The 16332-nt window shown below is 42.4% G+C and overlaps 1 protein-coding gene across 4 annotated transcripts in view; it reads right to left on the bottom strand.

Annotated features, from left to right (window-relative positions):
- PRKCE (protein kinase C epsilon) overlaps nt 1-16332 on the bottom strand; it is a 472683-nt gene that overhangs the window by 30991 nt on the left and 425360 nt on the right. For all 4 annotated transcript variants that reach the window (XM_061625425.1, XM_061625426.1, XM_061625428.1 and 1 more), the window contains 2 exons: nt 3976-4114; nt 2273-2461 (listed from right to left, as the gene is read on the bottom strand). In XM_061625425.1, coding sequence (XP_061481409.1) covers nt 2273-2461; nt 3976-4114 — 328 coding nt within the window. The remainder of the gene's footprint in view (nt 1-2272; nt 2462-3975; nt 4115-16332) is intronic.

The raw sequence follows: 16332 nt of genomic DNA, 5'->3' as shown, positions 1-16332 counted from the left end.
CCTCCCAACAGTTTTATTTTATTTTTAAATTTATATCCTGCCCTTTCTCGCAGAAGGAGCCCAATAAGTTAGCATTCCAAGCCCCCTGAGCATGCTCAATCCTCTCTGCGCTGTTTGAGGAGGGCAGGGGAGGATTGCAAATATATATATTTTATTTCTGCAAACCTTTAGGTTCCCTCTAGCTCACTGATACCTCTCTCCTGTGCATGGTGCTGAGAACTGAGATTGGTATTAGCATATATGATTTATGATACAATTATTTATATTTATGGATTTAAATGACATTTCAAAAAATCTGATTTAAAGTTTAATTTAGTTATCTAATTTAATTTAAAATTTTAATTGATATTATACATCTTTTATGACAAATAGACTTGCTTGTGATATGTTTAGGGACATAAAATAGTAGTAGACATCAAACAGACCCCCAGCAGAAACCACAGAGATGCAACAGCTGGAACATCTTGCCATCTACAACTGCTCTACATTTGCTGTTGCCTTCCCTGTTAAGAGAGGAGAGCCATCAGCATATCCCTGGAGGAAGGTGCACTCCCCCACTGATTTGCAGCCGCTGGCTTCGAGGCCAAGACTCCTAGGTGGGGAGGGGTGGAAAATTCCCAGAATAACACACCTGAACATGGGCTGGGGGTATGTGTGTGTTTATGTTTTATTTTTATATCTGCTGGAGGGTGGGTGAGGATTTTTATTTTTTTTTTGCTTTGGTAGCTAGGATTAATATGCTGCCAAAGCTTTCTGTGGCTGTATGGGAGTGGATATTGTTTTATTTTATTTTTGTTTTATTTTATGTATGATATATTATTTTGGCTTTTAATTATGTTGGAAGTCACTTGGAGACCTTCAGGTAGCAAGCGACTAATCAATCAATCAAATAAATAATAGTAATAATAGTATTTGGAAAGGAGAATCTTTATCTCTCTTAGGCAGTAGGGCTGGGAATGCCTTTTGGTTAAGAAACTGACCACAGTGTTAATGACATTTGAACATGAATCCCTTGTGGGACTGTTTCATGTCAAATAAAGGCATTATGGGTGCCTCCGGACTGTCATTATTTTGCAGGAAGGATTCAAGTGCATATCAAAAATTTAGGTTTGCTCAGCTATACTGAAATTAACCACTCTATTGCCCTAGTGCAACAAATCCATTTTTACTTTTTATAGTTTGGAAAGTGAATAGGAAATGCATTGAAAAGTGTGGGATGAACAAATGGTTAATGGGAAGATGTGTAAACATCCCATGCAAGCAAAGCAGGATGAATGCAGGATGAATACTCACAGAGGAGGCTGGTTCATTAGGGTGAATGGGGCGCTGCCCCACCAACCTCAGTCTGCCCTCAGCCAGCCCCTACCTGCCTGCCTTCTTACTTGCCACCAGTCTAGCCAGTGGTACCGCCTGCCAGCTTCCTCCTCCTTAGTTTCAGTGCTGTCCCTTTTAGAACTCAGCAAGAAGGAGGACCAGGGGAGCGGGGACATCTAGAATTAGTTGGCTGGCTCTGCCTATCATTGGCTGTGACTCCGCCTACTGTGGGCTCCCTGACTTCTGCCCTACCAGCCCCAATGGGCAGCAGCCACCACTGAATACTCATTGTCACATAACCGCTCTGCAGACAGACCAGAATGCTCAATTAAGCCCTGATACAGTCTAAACACTGTGTAAACTGTGTGGAAGCGAATCAGGGATGAATGTTGAATAAGGTCATCTGGAGGAGCCCTAAAAGGGATTAAACACACCTATTTTGCCACAGTTTTGGGGATGGCGAATTTCAAATGCGAAACCTAAATGAAGTTTGCACTGAGCAGGCTTACTTGGGAGTAAGTGCCACTGAAATCCAAAAGCCTTAGTTCTAAGTCAATGAGGCTAGGATCCAGCTGCCTGTGTGTTCAAGTATGTTTTGGAACAAGGCCTGCCGTAAACATGCAGGCTGTGTTTCTTTAATTACATAATCCTTTCCGTACTATAGCAGCCATGTGTAGTGTGCAGTGTCAGCCTGATAAGGCGCTTCAGTTTGCTTGTGTTTTTCTTCTTCCTGAAACATGATTCTCAAGTGCATGCATTTATACAGCATACAGCCGCAAAGAACACAAACATTTTGTCCCTTTCCCACAAGAAATGTAATTCATCCCAGACCCCCTTATACTGACAGTAGCACTCTGAACTACGGTTGAACTCCCTGTGGTGGCTGTTCTTAAACTGCTGTAGAAAGAGGGTGGGGAATCAAATTTAAGAAAGAAGAGAGAGAGAAAGAGAGTCTTACAGCTTTCAGAATGCTAACAGCTTCTTTGCTAAGCCACACTGGATACAGCACATCATCGTGCAGGATGGATTCAAAGAGGTCGTCTTCATTGTCGGCTTCAAAGGGGGGCTGCCCAGCCATCATTTCATACATGAGGACCCCCAGTGCCCACCAGTCTACTGAGGGACCATATTCCAATTCCTGCAGAATCTATTAGGGAAACCAGGAAAGGAAGAAATGTATTAAGGTTTCAAATCAGTCTGTAAGAAGTATGTTGCCTCTTAAAACAACTGTGAATTCTTCTAAGACCCATTAGAAACATGGCATATAGCAGCCTTTCCCAACTTTTGGGCCCCCAGATATTGCTGGACTACAGTTCCCATGATTCCTGACCAATGGCCACGCTGGCTGGGGTTGATGGGAATTGTAGTCCAGCAACATCTGGGGACCCAAAGGCTGGCATATACCATATATTATCCTTTATGACTATGAAAATCATACCCTACCTGTCCAATATATTACCATATGTGTAAAAAGTGGAGGTTTGATCTTCAATGATAGCAGGAAAAAATAGCTTCATCAGGGGCATTGCAAAGTACTTAAAAGGTGTGAGACACGGGCCCATGACAAAATCTCCATAAAATTTGCATGTGCTAATTTATACATATGTATGCCTCTGCCCAAATTAAGTTGGCAGGTGGCTGGGTCTCACCAGCAATGGCACTTGGCTTACAGAGCAGCTGGGTGCACTGCAAAGCTTAAAATCCCCCAAAAGGTTTAACAAAATGGAGAGAAAAGGACAGGAGATTTGGGCCCTGGCATACAAAATCCATTGTGGGATTTGAGTTTGATTTGCTCTTTTATATATATTACTGGTGCATTTCAGGTTGTTTTTACTCTTGTTTTTAATGCTTGTTCTTGTAAATTGTTTTGAATTCATCTTCCTGAAAAAAATGACAACAATAATCTCATTTTCCACATAACACCCCCCTGCCCCCCCAAAAGAAGCAGTAAGATGAAGTTATATTCCACAACACTTGCTAAGGAAAAGAGTTAACAATTGGAATTGCAGCTTACAACAATTCTGATCCCAGTGTGATAGAAAACGCAATTTGTTTCATTTTAAATGACATATTATTATCAATGATAATAATGATGATAATAATAATAACAATAATGATGATAATAATTAGATTCATTAGCCCCTTGATACCTAAAGGTCTCCAAGTGAATTGCAACAACGTTCTTTTGAGTTGCTTACCCAATGCAGCAGAACTGACCAAATCTCCATGCGATCATTCTCTGGCTTCCTGCATAAGCCAGAAGCAGTGGAAACTGGTGGCTCCGATGTCAGTGGGGCAGTGAATCCGCTCCAGGTTTTAGTCTGAACTTTCAAGGAGCTGAAACACTGACATCGGAGCCACCAGTCTCCGCTGGCCAGAAGGATACATGTACCCGGGACTGCAGTGATTCCTATAATCCCAGCAGCTCTGATATGTGCCACAGAGATCGTTGGAACGGCTGCAAGCCCACGTGGCTAAAGACAAGTGTAACCCCAGCTTTCAATGAAACTGTTGTCCCACAGTTACCAATGTGCACAGGCTTCAAAATGACTGCACGGAAGGGACTTGGTGACAGAGCCACGTGTGTGAACGTATCCTTTTGTATGTAAGCTTGCATTACAGAAAAGATTTCTCCATACATTTAGGCACAAATTGTGATACCTCTGGAGCTATGTAGTCTGGCGTTCCACAAAAGGTAGTGGTCGTTACTCCATTCAAGATTCCTTCCTTGCACATTCCAAAGTCAGCCAATTTGCAGTGACCTTCTGCATCCAGAAGAATATTGTCCAGTTTCAGGTCCCTTGAATAATAAAGAAGAAGGAGGATCATCCCACTTTACCAAAAACCAAATTTGTTTCATTCTTTAGGAACAGCATTGGGTTGTATTCATCGAAGTTCTACTAGGAACAGACCCACTGAAATTAATAAGCCTAAGTTAGTCATGTCTATTAACTTCAATGGGTCTACTCTGAGCAGGACTAGCATTGAATAACACCTAAGGGTCACATTCCTTTCTGAGCAACCTTTCTGGGGGCCCATTTACAGTGGTGGGTGGAGCCAGAGGCAAAAATGGGTGGAGCAATGGATGCAAATATTACCTCTGTACAGCAGCCTGGTTTCTATACACATTCATGCATCCCTCTCTATCCTCCATCCAAGGAAGCAAGAGGTATTATCAGAGTTCAAGGACACATTCCAGCCAGGCAAAACACTCCAGAGATGTGTCAAGCAAGACCAATGAGGGGTGTACTTTAGGGAGATAGGGTGTGGTTGGGGAGGGGTATGGGCTGCGGAGAGTCTCAAGGGCCAGTTAGGGAGACCTGGAGGGCAATTGCCACCTGGGCATAAGGTTCCCCACCTGTGCTTTAGATAATGGAAGCATTTAAGTGTATCATCAATAAGTAATTCATAAATGTTCACTACACACTGCATGTATGTAATATACATGCTCTTACACGGTATGTGAGTGAGCCCATTTAGACATTTTATTAAGATCCTGAGAAACTTTCTTTAATTATCTGACATTTTGTAGTGGGCTCTACTTGTTCCCTTCAACAAAATTCCACTATACAAAGTGAAAAGCCAACTTTTTTCATCCAGATTTCTGAGTTGCTCAGGGATACTGGTTCCCAATTGGAAAGGGTGTGAGACAGGGGTGTATTTTATCACCCTACTTGTTTAATCTATACGCAGAACATATCATATGGAAAGCGGGATTGGACCAAGATGAAGAAGTTGTGAAAATTGGAGGAAGAAATATCAGTAATTTAAGATATGTAGACAATACCATACTACTAGCAGACACCAGTAATGATTTGAAATGAATGCTGATGAAAGTTAAAGAGGAAAGCACAAAAGCAGGACTACAGCTGAACGTCAAGAAGACTAAAGTAATGACAACAGAAGATTTAAGTAACTTTAACGTTGACAATGAGGACACTGGACTTGTCAAGGATTACCAATACCTTGGCACAGTCCTTAACCAAAATAAAGACAATAGTCAGGAAATCAGAAGAAGGCCAGCACTGGGGAGGGCAGCTATGAGAGAACTAGAAAAGGTCCTCAAATGCAAAGATATATCACTGAACACTAAAGTCAGGATCATTCAGACCATGGTATTCCTGATCTCTGTGTATGGATGTGAAAGTTGGATAGTGAAAAAAGCGGATAAGAGAAATATCAACTCATTTGAAATGTTGTGTTGGAATAGAGCTTTGCGCATACCTCGGACTGCAAAAAAGACAAATAATTGAGTGTTAGAACAAATCAAAGCAGAACTATCACTAGAAGCTAAAATGATGAAACTGGTGTTTCTTTGGACATATAATGAGAAGACTTGATTCACTAGAAAAGACAATAATGCTGGGAAAAACAAGGGAGTAGAAAAAGAGGAAGGCCAAACAAGAGATGGATTGATTCCATAAAGGAAGCCATAGACCTGAACTTACAAGATCTGAATAGGGTGGTTCATGACAGATGCTGTTGGAGGTCGCTGATTCATAGGGTCGCCATAAGTCGTGATCGACTTGAAGGCACACAACAACAACAACAGAGATACTGATGTCCAACCAAATTGGATGCAGTGCTGTTTCAGATGTTACCTTTCCTTGCTGATGTTTACAGAGAAGCATGTCTTTGCAATGTCAAAGTGATGAGGTGCAAGCCTGATGAAGGCAATCTGGAGTTCTCCCAAAACAGATCTATACATTCACATTTGACCATCCTGACATTATGGAAACATATGTCTTCACAGCAGCATCTTTAAGGGACAAAATCCCTTCTTCCAAGGTAACACCCAAAGGAAAATGGTTCTTTGCCATTCCCTTTATAAACAAAATGTGGTTAACACACACATGTCAAAAACTGGGATCAGGGTAGATGATAAAATACACATTGGGTGATCTAATCTATCTCTCATAAGAACATAAGAAGAGCCCTACTAGATGTGGCCCAAGGTCCATCTATTCCAGCAGCCTGTTCTCACAGTGGCCAGCCAGATGCATATGGGAAGCCACAAGTGGAATGGGATTCTGCTAGTGCAAGGGGACTCCCCCTTCCTCTCCTCCCCCTTACAGGCTTCTGCATGCTCCCCAAATCTGATCCAGGGAGTTAGGGGATCATCTGCAGCACAGTAGGGGAGAGTGTGGAGGGGGTTGCAGGGGGATCAGAGGAAAAGGAAGGGCCGTTGCCTGAGTGGAAATCCACTTGCATGACACTGGATAGCCCCCATTAGTTTATTTATGTGTAACTAAAACTATTGGCTAAACAGTCCCAAAAATCAGGGAAAGTGCCACCGCCCGATGTGTTGATAACGGGCATTTTAACACAGCATTTTGTGGGCTGGGCAACTGACCGCAGTTTGATGGGTAAGATGGAGGAAACACAGGGCCAGCTCCAGGTTTGTGATGGTTCTCAGTGTAAGCCCACTCCCCCATGTCTGTGGGTCCCTCCTCCCCCAGTGAAATGTGCAATGGGCAACCCCAACTTCACTTTCTAGTGAGCTGCACACACTTGCCTGCCATCATCAAAGATGGTGGTGGGGGCGTCCCTAAGGGGTTGGCACTCCCACTGCCATCTTGGGTGATGACAGGCATGCATGCACAGTGCACTTGTGCATTGACACAATGACACAGGAGGTAGGTGGGGTGGGCAAGCCTATTTAAGTCCTTGCTGCCTGCATCAGGAGGGGGTGTTGGGAAGCATGATGATATGGGCCCGGGGCAGTCTGGTGCGCCAGGGCCCAGTCATGGCTGATGCCGGCCCTGGCCCTCTCTCACATCCACACTATGGCCCCACCCACACTATACATTTAAAGTAGTATCATACCACCTGAAACAGTCATGGCTTCCCCAAAGAATCCTGGTAACTGTAGTCTGATGAGGATGCTGAGTGCTGTTAGGAGACCCCTGAGCTACGATTCCCAGAGTAGTTTTACAGTCAATCTCTCTTCCCCAGGATCTCTGGGAATTGTATCTTCGTGAGGAGAATATGAGTCTCCTAAAAACTCTCGGCACCCTTAGCAAACCAGTCTGCTCAAGATTCTTGGGGGGAAGCCATGACTGTCTAAAGTAGTAACCACCCTGGGCTCCTGCTGGGAGGAAGGGTGGGATATAGATTAATTAACTGATTGATTGATTGATTGAATACATACATAAATAAATATAGAGTATGAAACTGTTTGAAATGCACAGTGCAGATGGGGCCTTTCTCTCACCTACACACATTGATACTGGCCTGGTTTGGATAACCTTCCCTGACTTTGTAAATTATGGTTTATGGAGCTTCGGGGTCAAAAATACCTCTTTTGTCCCTCCCCGCCTTCTCTGGTATGCTGGCTTCAGTGCTTCATTCCTGACTTGTATTAAGTGGGAGTTCCCCATTAACTCCGAGCTGGGGGATTTTGACTAGATGCCAGAACAACACCAGGACAATAAGCCAGGATCCAAACCTAAGCCAAAAACGAGGCACTGAAGCCAGCACATGAGGGGAGGGGTGAAGGAGGAGCCCTTGGCCATGACATTAATTCCCAACTTCATGAACCAATAGAATAAACTAACTGTGCTTGGGGTTTGTGTTGTGGGAGTGGAGCATGGAATGTTAAGATTAGTGGGAGGGGAAGCTGAGGGAAGCACAGAGTTACCGTTAGGTTGGGGGTGGGAATTTGGTCAGTTGACCATTGGAAGAACAGGGAAGAGGGTGCAGGGTGGAGGGAATTAACTGGGTAGGAATGGGTGTAGGAGAGTGGTGGGGAATCCTTTTGGCTTGCCAGATCTTTGTGTGCTATTTAACTAAATAACTGAGTTAGCCCAAGTATTAGCCTAGCAATACTTCCCCCCTCCTCCCCCCACATACTCTCCATGCCGACCCCAAATCTGTTCCAGAGGATTTGGGGGGAAATCAGGACAGATTTAAGGGGCATGCAAGGGCAAAAGAGGGGGAGAATGTTCCGTTGCACAAGGAGAAATTCTTGTGCTGACAGAATCAGAGATTTAGCACAACATTGAATACAACCTTTTATCTCCCTGACCCCAGCAGTCAAAATTTGACAGGGGGGAATACCCACCTGCCAATCATCTGACACCACATTGAATTCAGGCGATTGACAGATGGGTGGTCCTCCACTAGAGATGTGAAGGCCCAGAAAAAAAGGAAAGAAAAAAGAGGAAAAACAGTTTCCCCTCAGATTTTTTCCAGCGAAAAAGGCTTTAGGGGAAAAAACAGAAAAAAACCCTATGGCCCCCCAAATTTTTTCATCCGTCCCCCCAAACTTTCACATATCTATCTGCACATCTGTCAAAGTTGTCCCACTGAGGGCCAGAGGAAACACTACGCAAGACAAGACTGAACTCATCAGCTTAGATCCATTTCGAAGGATGGCTGTTTTTCAGCTGCATATTATTTCATAAAATGTGAATTGGGTAGGTTTAAATGTAAACTCAATCAAGTTTATCCCCCATCTCTAAGCAGAACTAGATCTGATGTGCTTACATTGAAGGAAGGAAGATTTCAGCTGAACATTAGGTGAGGTTTCTGAATGGTGAGAGCATTTCAACAATCAAATCAATGGGTAGAGCTAAAGGGGCGAATGGACTCTTCCTCACTGGAGGTCTTCAAGTAGAGGCTGGACACCCATCTATTGGAGATGCTCTAGATTTGGATTTCCTGGACTGAGCAAGGAGATGAACCAGATGGCCTACATGGTCCCCTCCAAATAAGTGATTCCATAGTCACATCCATACCATACATTTAAAGCACATGGCTTCCCCCTAAGCCCAAAGAATCTTGGGAAGTGTAGTTTACTGCTCACACTTCCCAGCACCCTTAACAAAGTACCATTTCTGTGATTCTTTCGGGGAAGCTGTGTGCTTTAAATGTGTTTTGATTGTATGGTTTAGATGTGACATCATATTTAGTGTCCTTTCCAGGACATAATTAGACCATCTACCTGTGTGAGTTTCTGCAAGACCTGCTCCCTGCATTTCTGGCTAATTTCCACCTGGCCTGGAGGGGTGGGGCCCTGTTCCTCTCCAGCTACAAAAGCAGCAACTGCTGAAGGGGCCAGAGACCATCTACCTGTGTGAGTTTCTGCAAGACCTGCTCCCTGCATTTCTGGCTGATTTCCACCTGGCCTGGAGGGGTGGGGCCCTGTTCCTCTCCAGCTACAAAAGCAGTGACTGCTGAAGGGGCCAGAGACCATCTACCTGTGTGAGTTTCTGCAAGACCTGCTCCCTGCATTTCTGGCTAATTTCCACCTGGCCTGGAGGGGTGGGGCCCTGTTCCTCTCCAGCTACAAAAGCGGCAACTGCTGAAGGGGCCAGAGACCATCTACCTGTGTGAGTTTCTGCAAGACCTGCTCCCTGCATTTCTGGCTAATTTCCACCTGGCCTGGAAAGGTGGGGCCCTGTCTCTCTCCAGCTACAAAAGCAGCAACTGCTGAAGGGACCAGAGACCATGTGTGTGTGTATGTGCGCGTGAACCTGCTGCTCGGGATGTCTATAGACTAAAGGGGTTAGTTGTTTTTTAGTTGTTTTGGGGGTCAAGATTTAATTTTGGAGATTCATTTTTGCTGTTATTTGGACTACAGCATATTTTTGTTAGACACTGTTGTGAAGTGTGTGGGGATTGCTTAATTGTACATTTATTGAGATGTTTTCATTAGTTTGTTGTTTATTATTATTGTTTGGCTACTTATATACTGTGTATATTTATATTTCTTTGTTGTATTATTTCTCTGTTGTACACCGCCCAGAGAGCTATGCTAGTCGGGCGGTATAGAAATTTAACAAATAAACAAATAATAAATAATTAGATAATTACAATGAATTCTTGACATATCTATAATTGTAATAGGAATCAGCCTATTAACTTTTGTAATTGTATTATTTTTAAGATTTATGCCTTGACTTTCAATCCAGTTATCAGCATGGCTTTGGACAGAGTAATCCAGTGACTTCCATTTTCTCAGTGAAACTTTGGCTCGGACTGGTACATGCAAGAGTGCTCCGGATGGGAGCTGGATGTTGCATAAGTCCCCCCCCGGCCCCTCCTCCAACATGCCCCGGAACACCCCTTTTTCGGGCCTTCCACCGACTTCTACTGGCACCCGTTCAGCCGAGTTAGGCTTCCCCAGTGGACCCCTGGCTGAGCCAGCAGGGTCCTGGCTCTGCCATGGCTGAGCTGGGGAAAGGGGCTTCTGTCAGCAGAGCTCAGGTGGAGCTGAGACCCTGCCAGCTTAGCTAGGGGTCCACCACATCCAACTCCCTTTAGCCCGGCATAAATGCAAGTTGGCTTGCACCTCAACAGAATATAAAAACACAATAAAACATCAAATATTCTGCCAAACGTACAGAGTAGCTATTATTGGGCATATTTTGGAGTGGCTTCTTGGTACATTTCAAATCAAATTCGATTTCTCGGTTTCAATTTAGCCCCCTTTGTGCCAAACACTTCCTCTGGTAGCCAATCTCTTCACAAGGAGAGTCTACTGAGTTTAAACATGTATAGGGTATATATTCTTTTTTCCAAAATAATACCCTTAAAAGGCACAATTCCACTTGTCCTCACTTCTTTACTGGCCAAAAAGAATTCTGATAGTAAGCTGGTATGCAATTATTATAAAGTAGACAAAGTAAACACTTCAGAATAGAGGCAGTGATGTGTAAACATTTTGCTGTGTATGGTCTTAATCCTTTCATGAAAACCGCAGAAAAACTTTACCTGAAAAAAACCACATGTTGAAAGATGTTGAAAGGATGCTATAACACCATTACATTTTAGTCAGATCAAGTCTGATGGTTGAATGCTTAAAAAATAAGGTCATCATGTCCTCAGAGGGCAAATTTATGTATAGACATATTGTTGCTGAGTTTTACAATCATACCGGTTAAAAGGTTAATTTATCAAACAATCCACTGCTTGTTTTGTTCAGGTGCTTTCAGTTCATGTATAGATAAAATGCCAAACTAGAGTACTTTGCAAATGAATTCAAGACTACTGCAAAGCAAAATGGTAACTGTGTTTCAGCAGCAAGATTAGCTAAGGAAACTGGAATACCCAGGTCCTTTGTCTATGGTTTGTATATTTGTATACTGCTATTTCATTTAAAAACATCACAGTGGTTTACAAGTTTTTAAAAAACCTACACAGTAAAAACCATTAAAAATACAGTAAAAAAGTTAAAACAGAAGGCACCTGTTGAATCTCTGTTGGCAGAGCAATTCAGAGAACTGGGCTGATGACACGGAAAGCTCGATTTCGTGTCGATGTTAAATGAGCCTCACCAATTTGAGGGATGACCAGAGCTACTCCTGCAGATGATCTCAGTGACTGAGTTGGGATATACGGGTTCAGGCACTCCCTAAGATACCCATACCCTGGACACAAGTTGTTCAGGGCTTTGTAAATTAATACAAGGACTTGAACCTGGGTTGGTAGTGGATGGGCAGCCAGTGCAGATGTTTTAAGTGTAGTGTCACATGTTGGCCATGTGCCCCCCTCAGCAGCTGTGCAGCAGCTGAAGCTTCTGAACCAGGACCAAGGGCAGCCTCACATAGAGCGCACTGCAGTAATCCAGCCTGGGTAAAGAGTATGTGGTTCTCTAACTAGCTGCTTAATTTAACAACACAATAAGAAGGACAAACCTTATCCCACCCCATTAAAAGATGAGCTCCACACATAAAGGCTAACCTATCATTATTTATTGCTATTTGAAAAAGAGGAAGACCAAACAAGAGATGGATTGATTCCATAAAGGAAGCCACAGACCTGAATTTACAAGATTTGAACAGGGTGGTTTACAACAGATGCTACTGGAGGTCGCTGATTCATAGGGTTGCCATAAATCATAATCGACTTGAAGGCACATAATACACACACACTATATAATTTTTCTAGCTCTACAAATAAAAATTCTAATACATTCCCTACTTTTCTAACATAGAAGCAGCCTGGGAGAGCTGGATCGGTGGATTACTACAGTGTAGAACTATAGCAACCCCTTCCAGGGTATCCTTTGCTGGACAACGAATGAAGGGAGAAAACCATTTTACATCCTCATTGCAAGAAGACCACTATCCAAAAACTTGTAGACTTCAAAAAGGATTAACAGATGTGGTTAGCAATGGTTCAAAAACAGCTACTAACGTGCAAGAAAATTAGTCTGGAAATACAGCTCACATAGACACAAAGGCTCTCAAAGGAAGTCTCCCTCTTTGCAGCCTGCATGATCCTTGTTACCTACTAGTTTTACTAGAAAGTTACTTTGAGGATGAGAAGTGGGCCAGGTCCTAACCAGCACCAGTGGTGGCTCATGCCCATTGAGACTGGGAGCCCAACAGTAGGTGGAACCAGAGCCAATGACAGGCAGAGCCAACTAGGTTTGAGACTAAGAAGGTGGAAGCTGACAGGGAATTCCACACCCTGGATTGGTTGTAAGAAAGAAGGCAGACAGGTGGGGGCTGGCTGAGGGCAGAGTGAGGTTGGTGAGACAGTGCTCCAGTTGTCCTAATGGACTAGCCTCTACTAGGGATAGAAAGAGTTGCCTGTTTCAGTTCTCTCAGTTTCTCATTTTTCCAATGTTAAATTCAGTTCTCTACATTTCTACAGAGATCTGCGAATTTTTTTTAAAAAAATCCTCATGAAATTTCTCCATCATTTTAGTGCAAATTTCTCCAAATAAACACATTTTTGTAGGCAGTTTTGACAAGATACACATGTTTGCAAGCCATTTCTCATCGTTTCATGCCTTTTTGCATGTTATTTTCACTCATGTATTCATTTTCATGCACACTTTCCCCTAATACATGCATTTTTGTAAATGTTGTCTAGTTGGCAAACTGCATCCCAAAATTCTAATAAATGCAAATTTCAAAGAATGGCTGCGTTTCGGTTCTCATATTGTTTTGGAAATTGAGAATTTGATACACTCTGCTTGAAATGCGAACTGAATTGAAATTCTCACCCATCCTTAGCTTCCACCTATGAGCATTCTCCAAAGGAGGTTGCTGGCAACCCCATGGATATAACTACTGCTCTCTCCATGCTCCACTTTTGTTCTGGATTGGTAACTGCAGGTCAAATGGTATCTGTCATGGGGTCAAGATTTAAAGATTTTAGTTCATGACTTCTGAGTTATAAGATTAAGGCTGCCAATAGGAATGGAATTTTCTGAAGATCTCAAAGTTGAGCATATCCACACAGATTGTTTTTCTAATTCCTGTCTTGCTCCTTGATCTCAATGAGAAATGAGGTTGTTTAAGTGGTTCTACTAAAATATGAACAATTTTTGCATATTATATGCATTTTTATACATATAATATTATATGCACATATACGAGAGCTCAGAAAAGGTACTTTTTTTGAACTACAACTCCCATCAGCCCAATCCAGTGGCCATGCTGACTGGGGCTGATGGGAGTTGTAGTTCAAAAAAGTAACTTTTCCAAGCTCTAACATATACTCCAGGATTCCTAAAGCAACCAGCACACAAACCAATACAGAGAGCCACTGTGGTGTAGTGGTTAGAGTGTTGGACTGAGACCTGGGGGACCAGGGTTCAGATCTCTATTCAGCCATGAAGCTCATTGGGTGACCTTGGACCAGTCACTGCCTCTCAGCCTAACCTACTTCACAGGGTTGTTGTGGGTATTAAGTGAGAATTATGGATGAGGTTAGGAAATGGAAACTGGCATCAGGTGTCCCAGAGAGGACAATCGGCTTAGTTGCATGTAGCTGAAATGCAATGCTCTAGAATCAATAGTACAATGCTTCTTGCATCTAACTGAGGTTCAATGTTCTATCCATGCTCCACTGTAAAGCCGTCGGTATCACCTAATATTTATGGTTGAACTGGTATTTCCTAGCTCACAGCCACCAAATTAAATTATCAACGAGAGCCAGTGTGGTGTAGCAGTTAAAGTGTCCGACTAGGACTGGGGAGACCCAGGTTCAAATCCACACTTGGGAATGAAGCTCACTGGGCATGACCTTGGGGCACTCATTATCTCACAGCTTAACCTATCTCACAGGGATGAAATGTGTGTGTGTGTGTGTGTAGCACTATGTACACCACCTCGAGTTTCTTGGAGAAACGACAGGTTACAAATGTAGTAAAATGAACAAACATACAAACAAACGGCATTCATACACACTACATTTTGAAACTATTGAGAAGTTTACCATTTGGGGACTGTATTATTATTATTATTATTATTATTATTATTATTATTATTATTATTATTACAAGCTATCCCGTCTAGATGACTCACAATACAATACGAATGTAAGCAATATTAAACCATCTCAAAAATCCCACAAACATAACAAAAAGCAACATACTGTATATAAGGATTCAGCAATTATTGGTGTCAAATTTATAGACTAAATATAAGAACTCAACAAGTAGTGATGTCAAATTTATAGACTAAAACCAGGCATATAAAAAGGTCTTTACTCGGTACCTAAAACTCATCAAGTTTGGTGCCTCCTTGGAAAGACCATTTCAAAGACAGAGAGCCACATCTGACTGCCACCCACCTACAAGGCAAAAGGAGAAGGGGTGGAGTTGATGATCTTCATATGGGAGCAGGTGGTCATTAGATATCCAGGCCCCAAACTGTACATGGCTTTAAAGCAGTCTTCCTCCACCTAGTGCCCTCCATATCTCTGGGTCTACAAGGGAGTTGTAATCCAAAAAACACTTGGATGGCACCAGGTTGGGGAAGGCTGCTTTAAAGGTTGAAATCAGAACCTTTGATTAAAATGCACTTGAATGCATAATACCATTATTCTGATTTATGAGAATTAGAAATGTGAGCTAGTATTCTGTGAACTCGTTCTGTTAGCCCATGGACTTTTGGCTGTGCAAAGGATATTTCCCTCCCTCTCTCCTCCCAGCATGCCTCCTGTGTGCCCCCAAAATCTGTTCTGGGTTTCTCCCCAACTCTCTGGAGCAGATTTGGAAGGACACAGGGTGCACACAAGGAGAAAAGGGCAGGGGGGGGGTTCTGTTGCACAATCAGAAATCCTTGCACTAACAGAACAAGTGCATTGGATACTGCCTGTGGCTTTTGGGCTATAGGGAAATACATGATATTTCCAAAAGTTTCTTAAAGGGTATGTCACTAGACAGCACCATGAGAATCTTTTTGCTCTTCTGGTTTTCTCAGTACTAATAAGATGTACATATAATTTTGACTGTATAATTATAATTTTGACTGTGTGTTTAAAATGTCTGAATATTTTTAAAGCAAGTTCAAAAAATCTTTTATGTATTTTAGCCCCTGATGAAGGCTTGAATCCACAAGCTGAAACGCGTTGGGCTCTTGCATTTCCAAAAGGAGCTTTTTTTATAAAGGAATTTTTTTACTATAGTGCCTTGGTGCACAGAATAAAGTTTCATCCCTTGAGCATTCTGGTTTTTTGACCTCTTACTTTTCTCTCTCCAGTGAATGCTTCACACTTTTGTTTTGCCATTCGTTTCTCAGTACTATACCAGCATGTGCTCTCTGTCTAGGGATGTGCTAGAATTCTGCCCAGTTTGGATTTAGTACCAAATTTTCCATTAATTCACTTATGCTCTATCATTGCGGATCAGATTTTTATGTGGCAATTTTTCATGGTTATTTTTGGAAAAATATATATTTTTAAAAAAACTTCTGCCTCTAAAATATCAATTTGAAGAACGATAATTTTATTGATATTTCCTTTCATTTAACAATACAGGTATTTCCTTTCAAAATATAGATATTGCCTTTTAAAAATTTGATTTTAATATCAATTTTTTTTGTGACGGGGAAAAAGTGGTCAGTAACAGCAGCAGCTGGCAGACAAAGAATGAACTTGAGTCAATGCTGGCCTGTTAGGTTGATGGAATGCTTTCGAACCAGCACTGACCAACAAATCCCATTCCTATCCCTGTCCACTTATAAAAGGGTACCTATGTTTATTCTCCTGTCAAATGTTATAGGAGATGTTGGGCCACTACCAGCTCTGTTTAGAATCTAGACATCCTATCAGGCT

The sequence above is a fragment of the Rhineura floridana genome, chromosome 4, assembly GCF_030035675.1.
Source record: "Rhineura floridana isolate rRhiFlo1 chromosome 4, rRhiFlo1.hap2, whole genome shotgun sequence".
Classification (NCBI taxonomy): Eukaryota; Metazoa; Chordata; class Lepidosauria; order Squamata; family Rhineuridae; genus Rhineura; species Rhineura floridana.
Note: the sequence above shows the minus strand (reverse complement) of the source record. Positions and strands in the feature narration are given on the sequence as shown.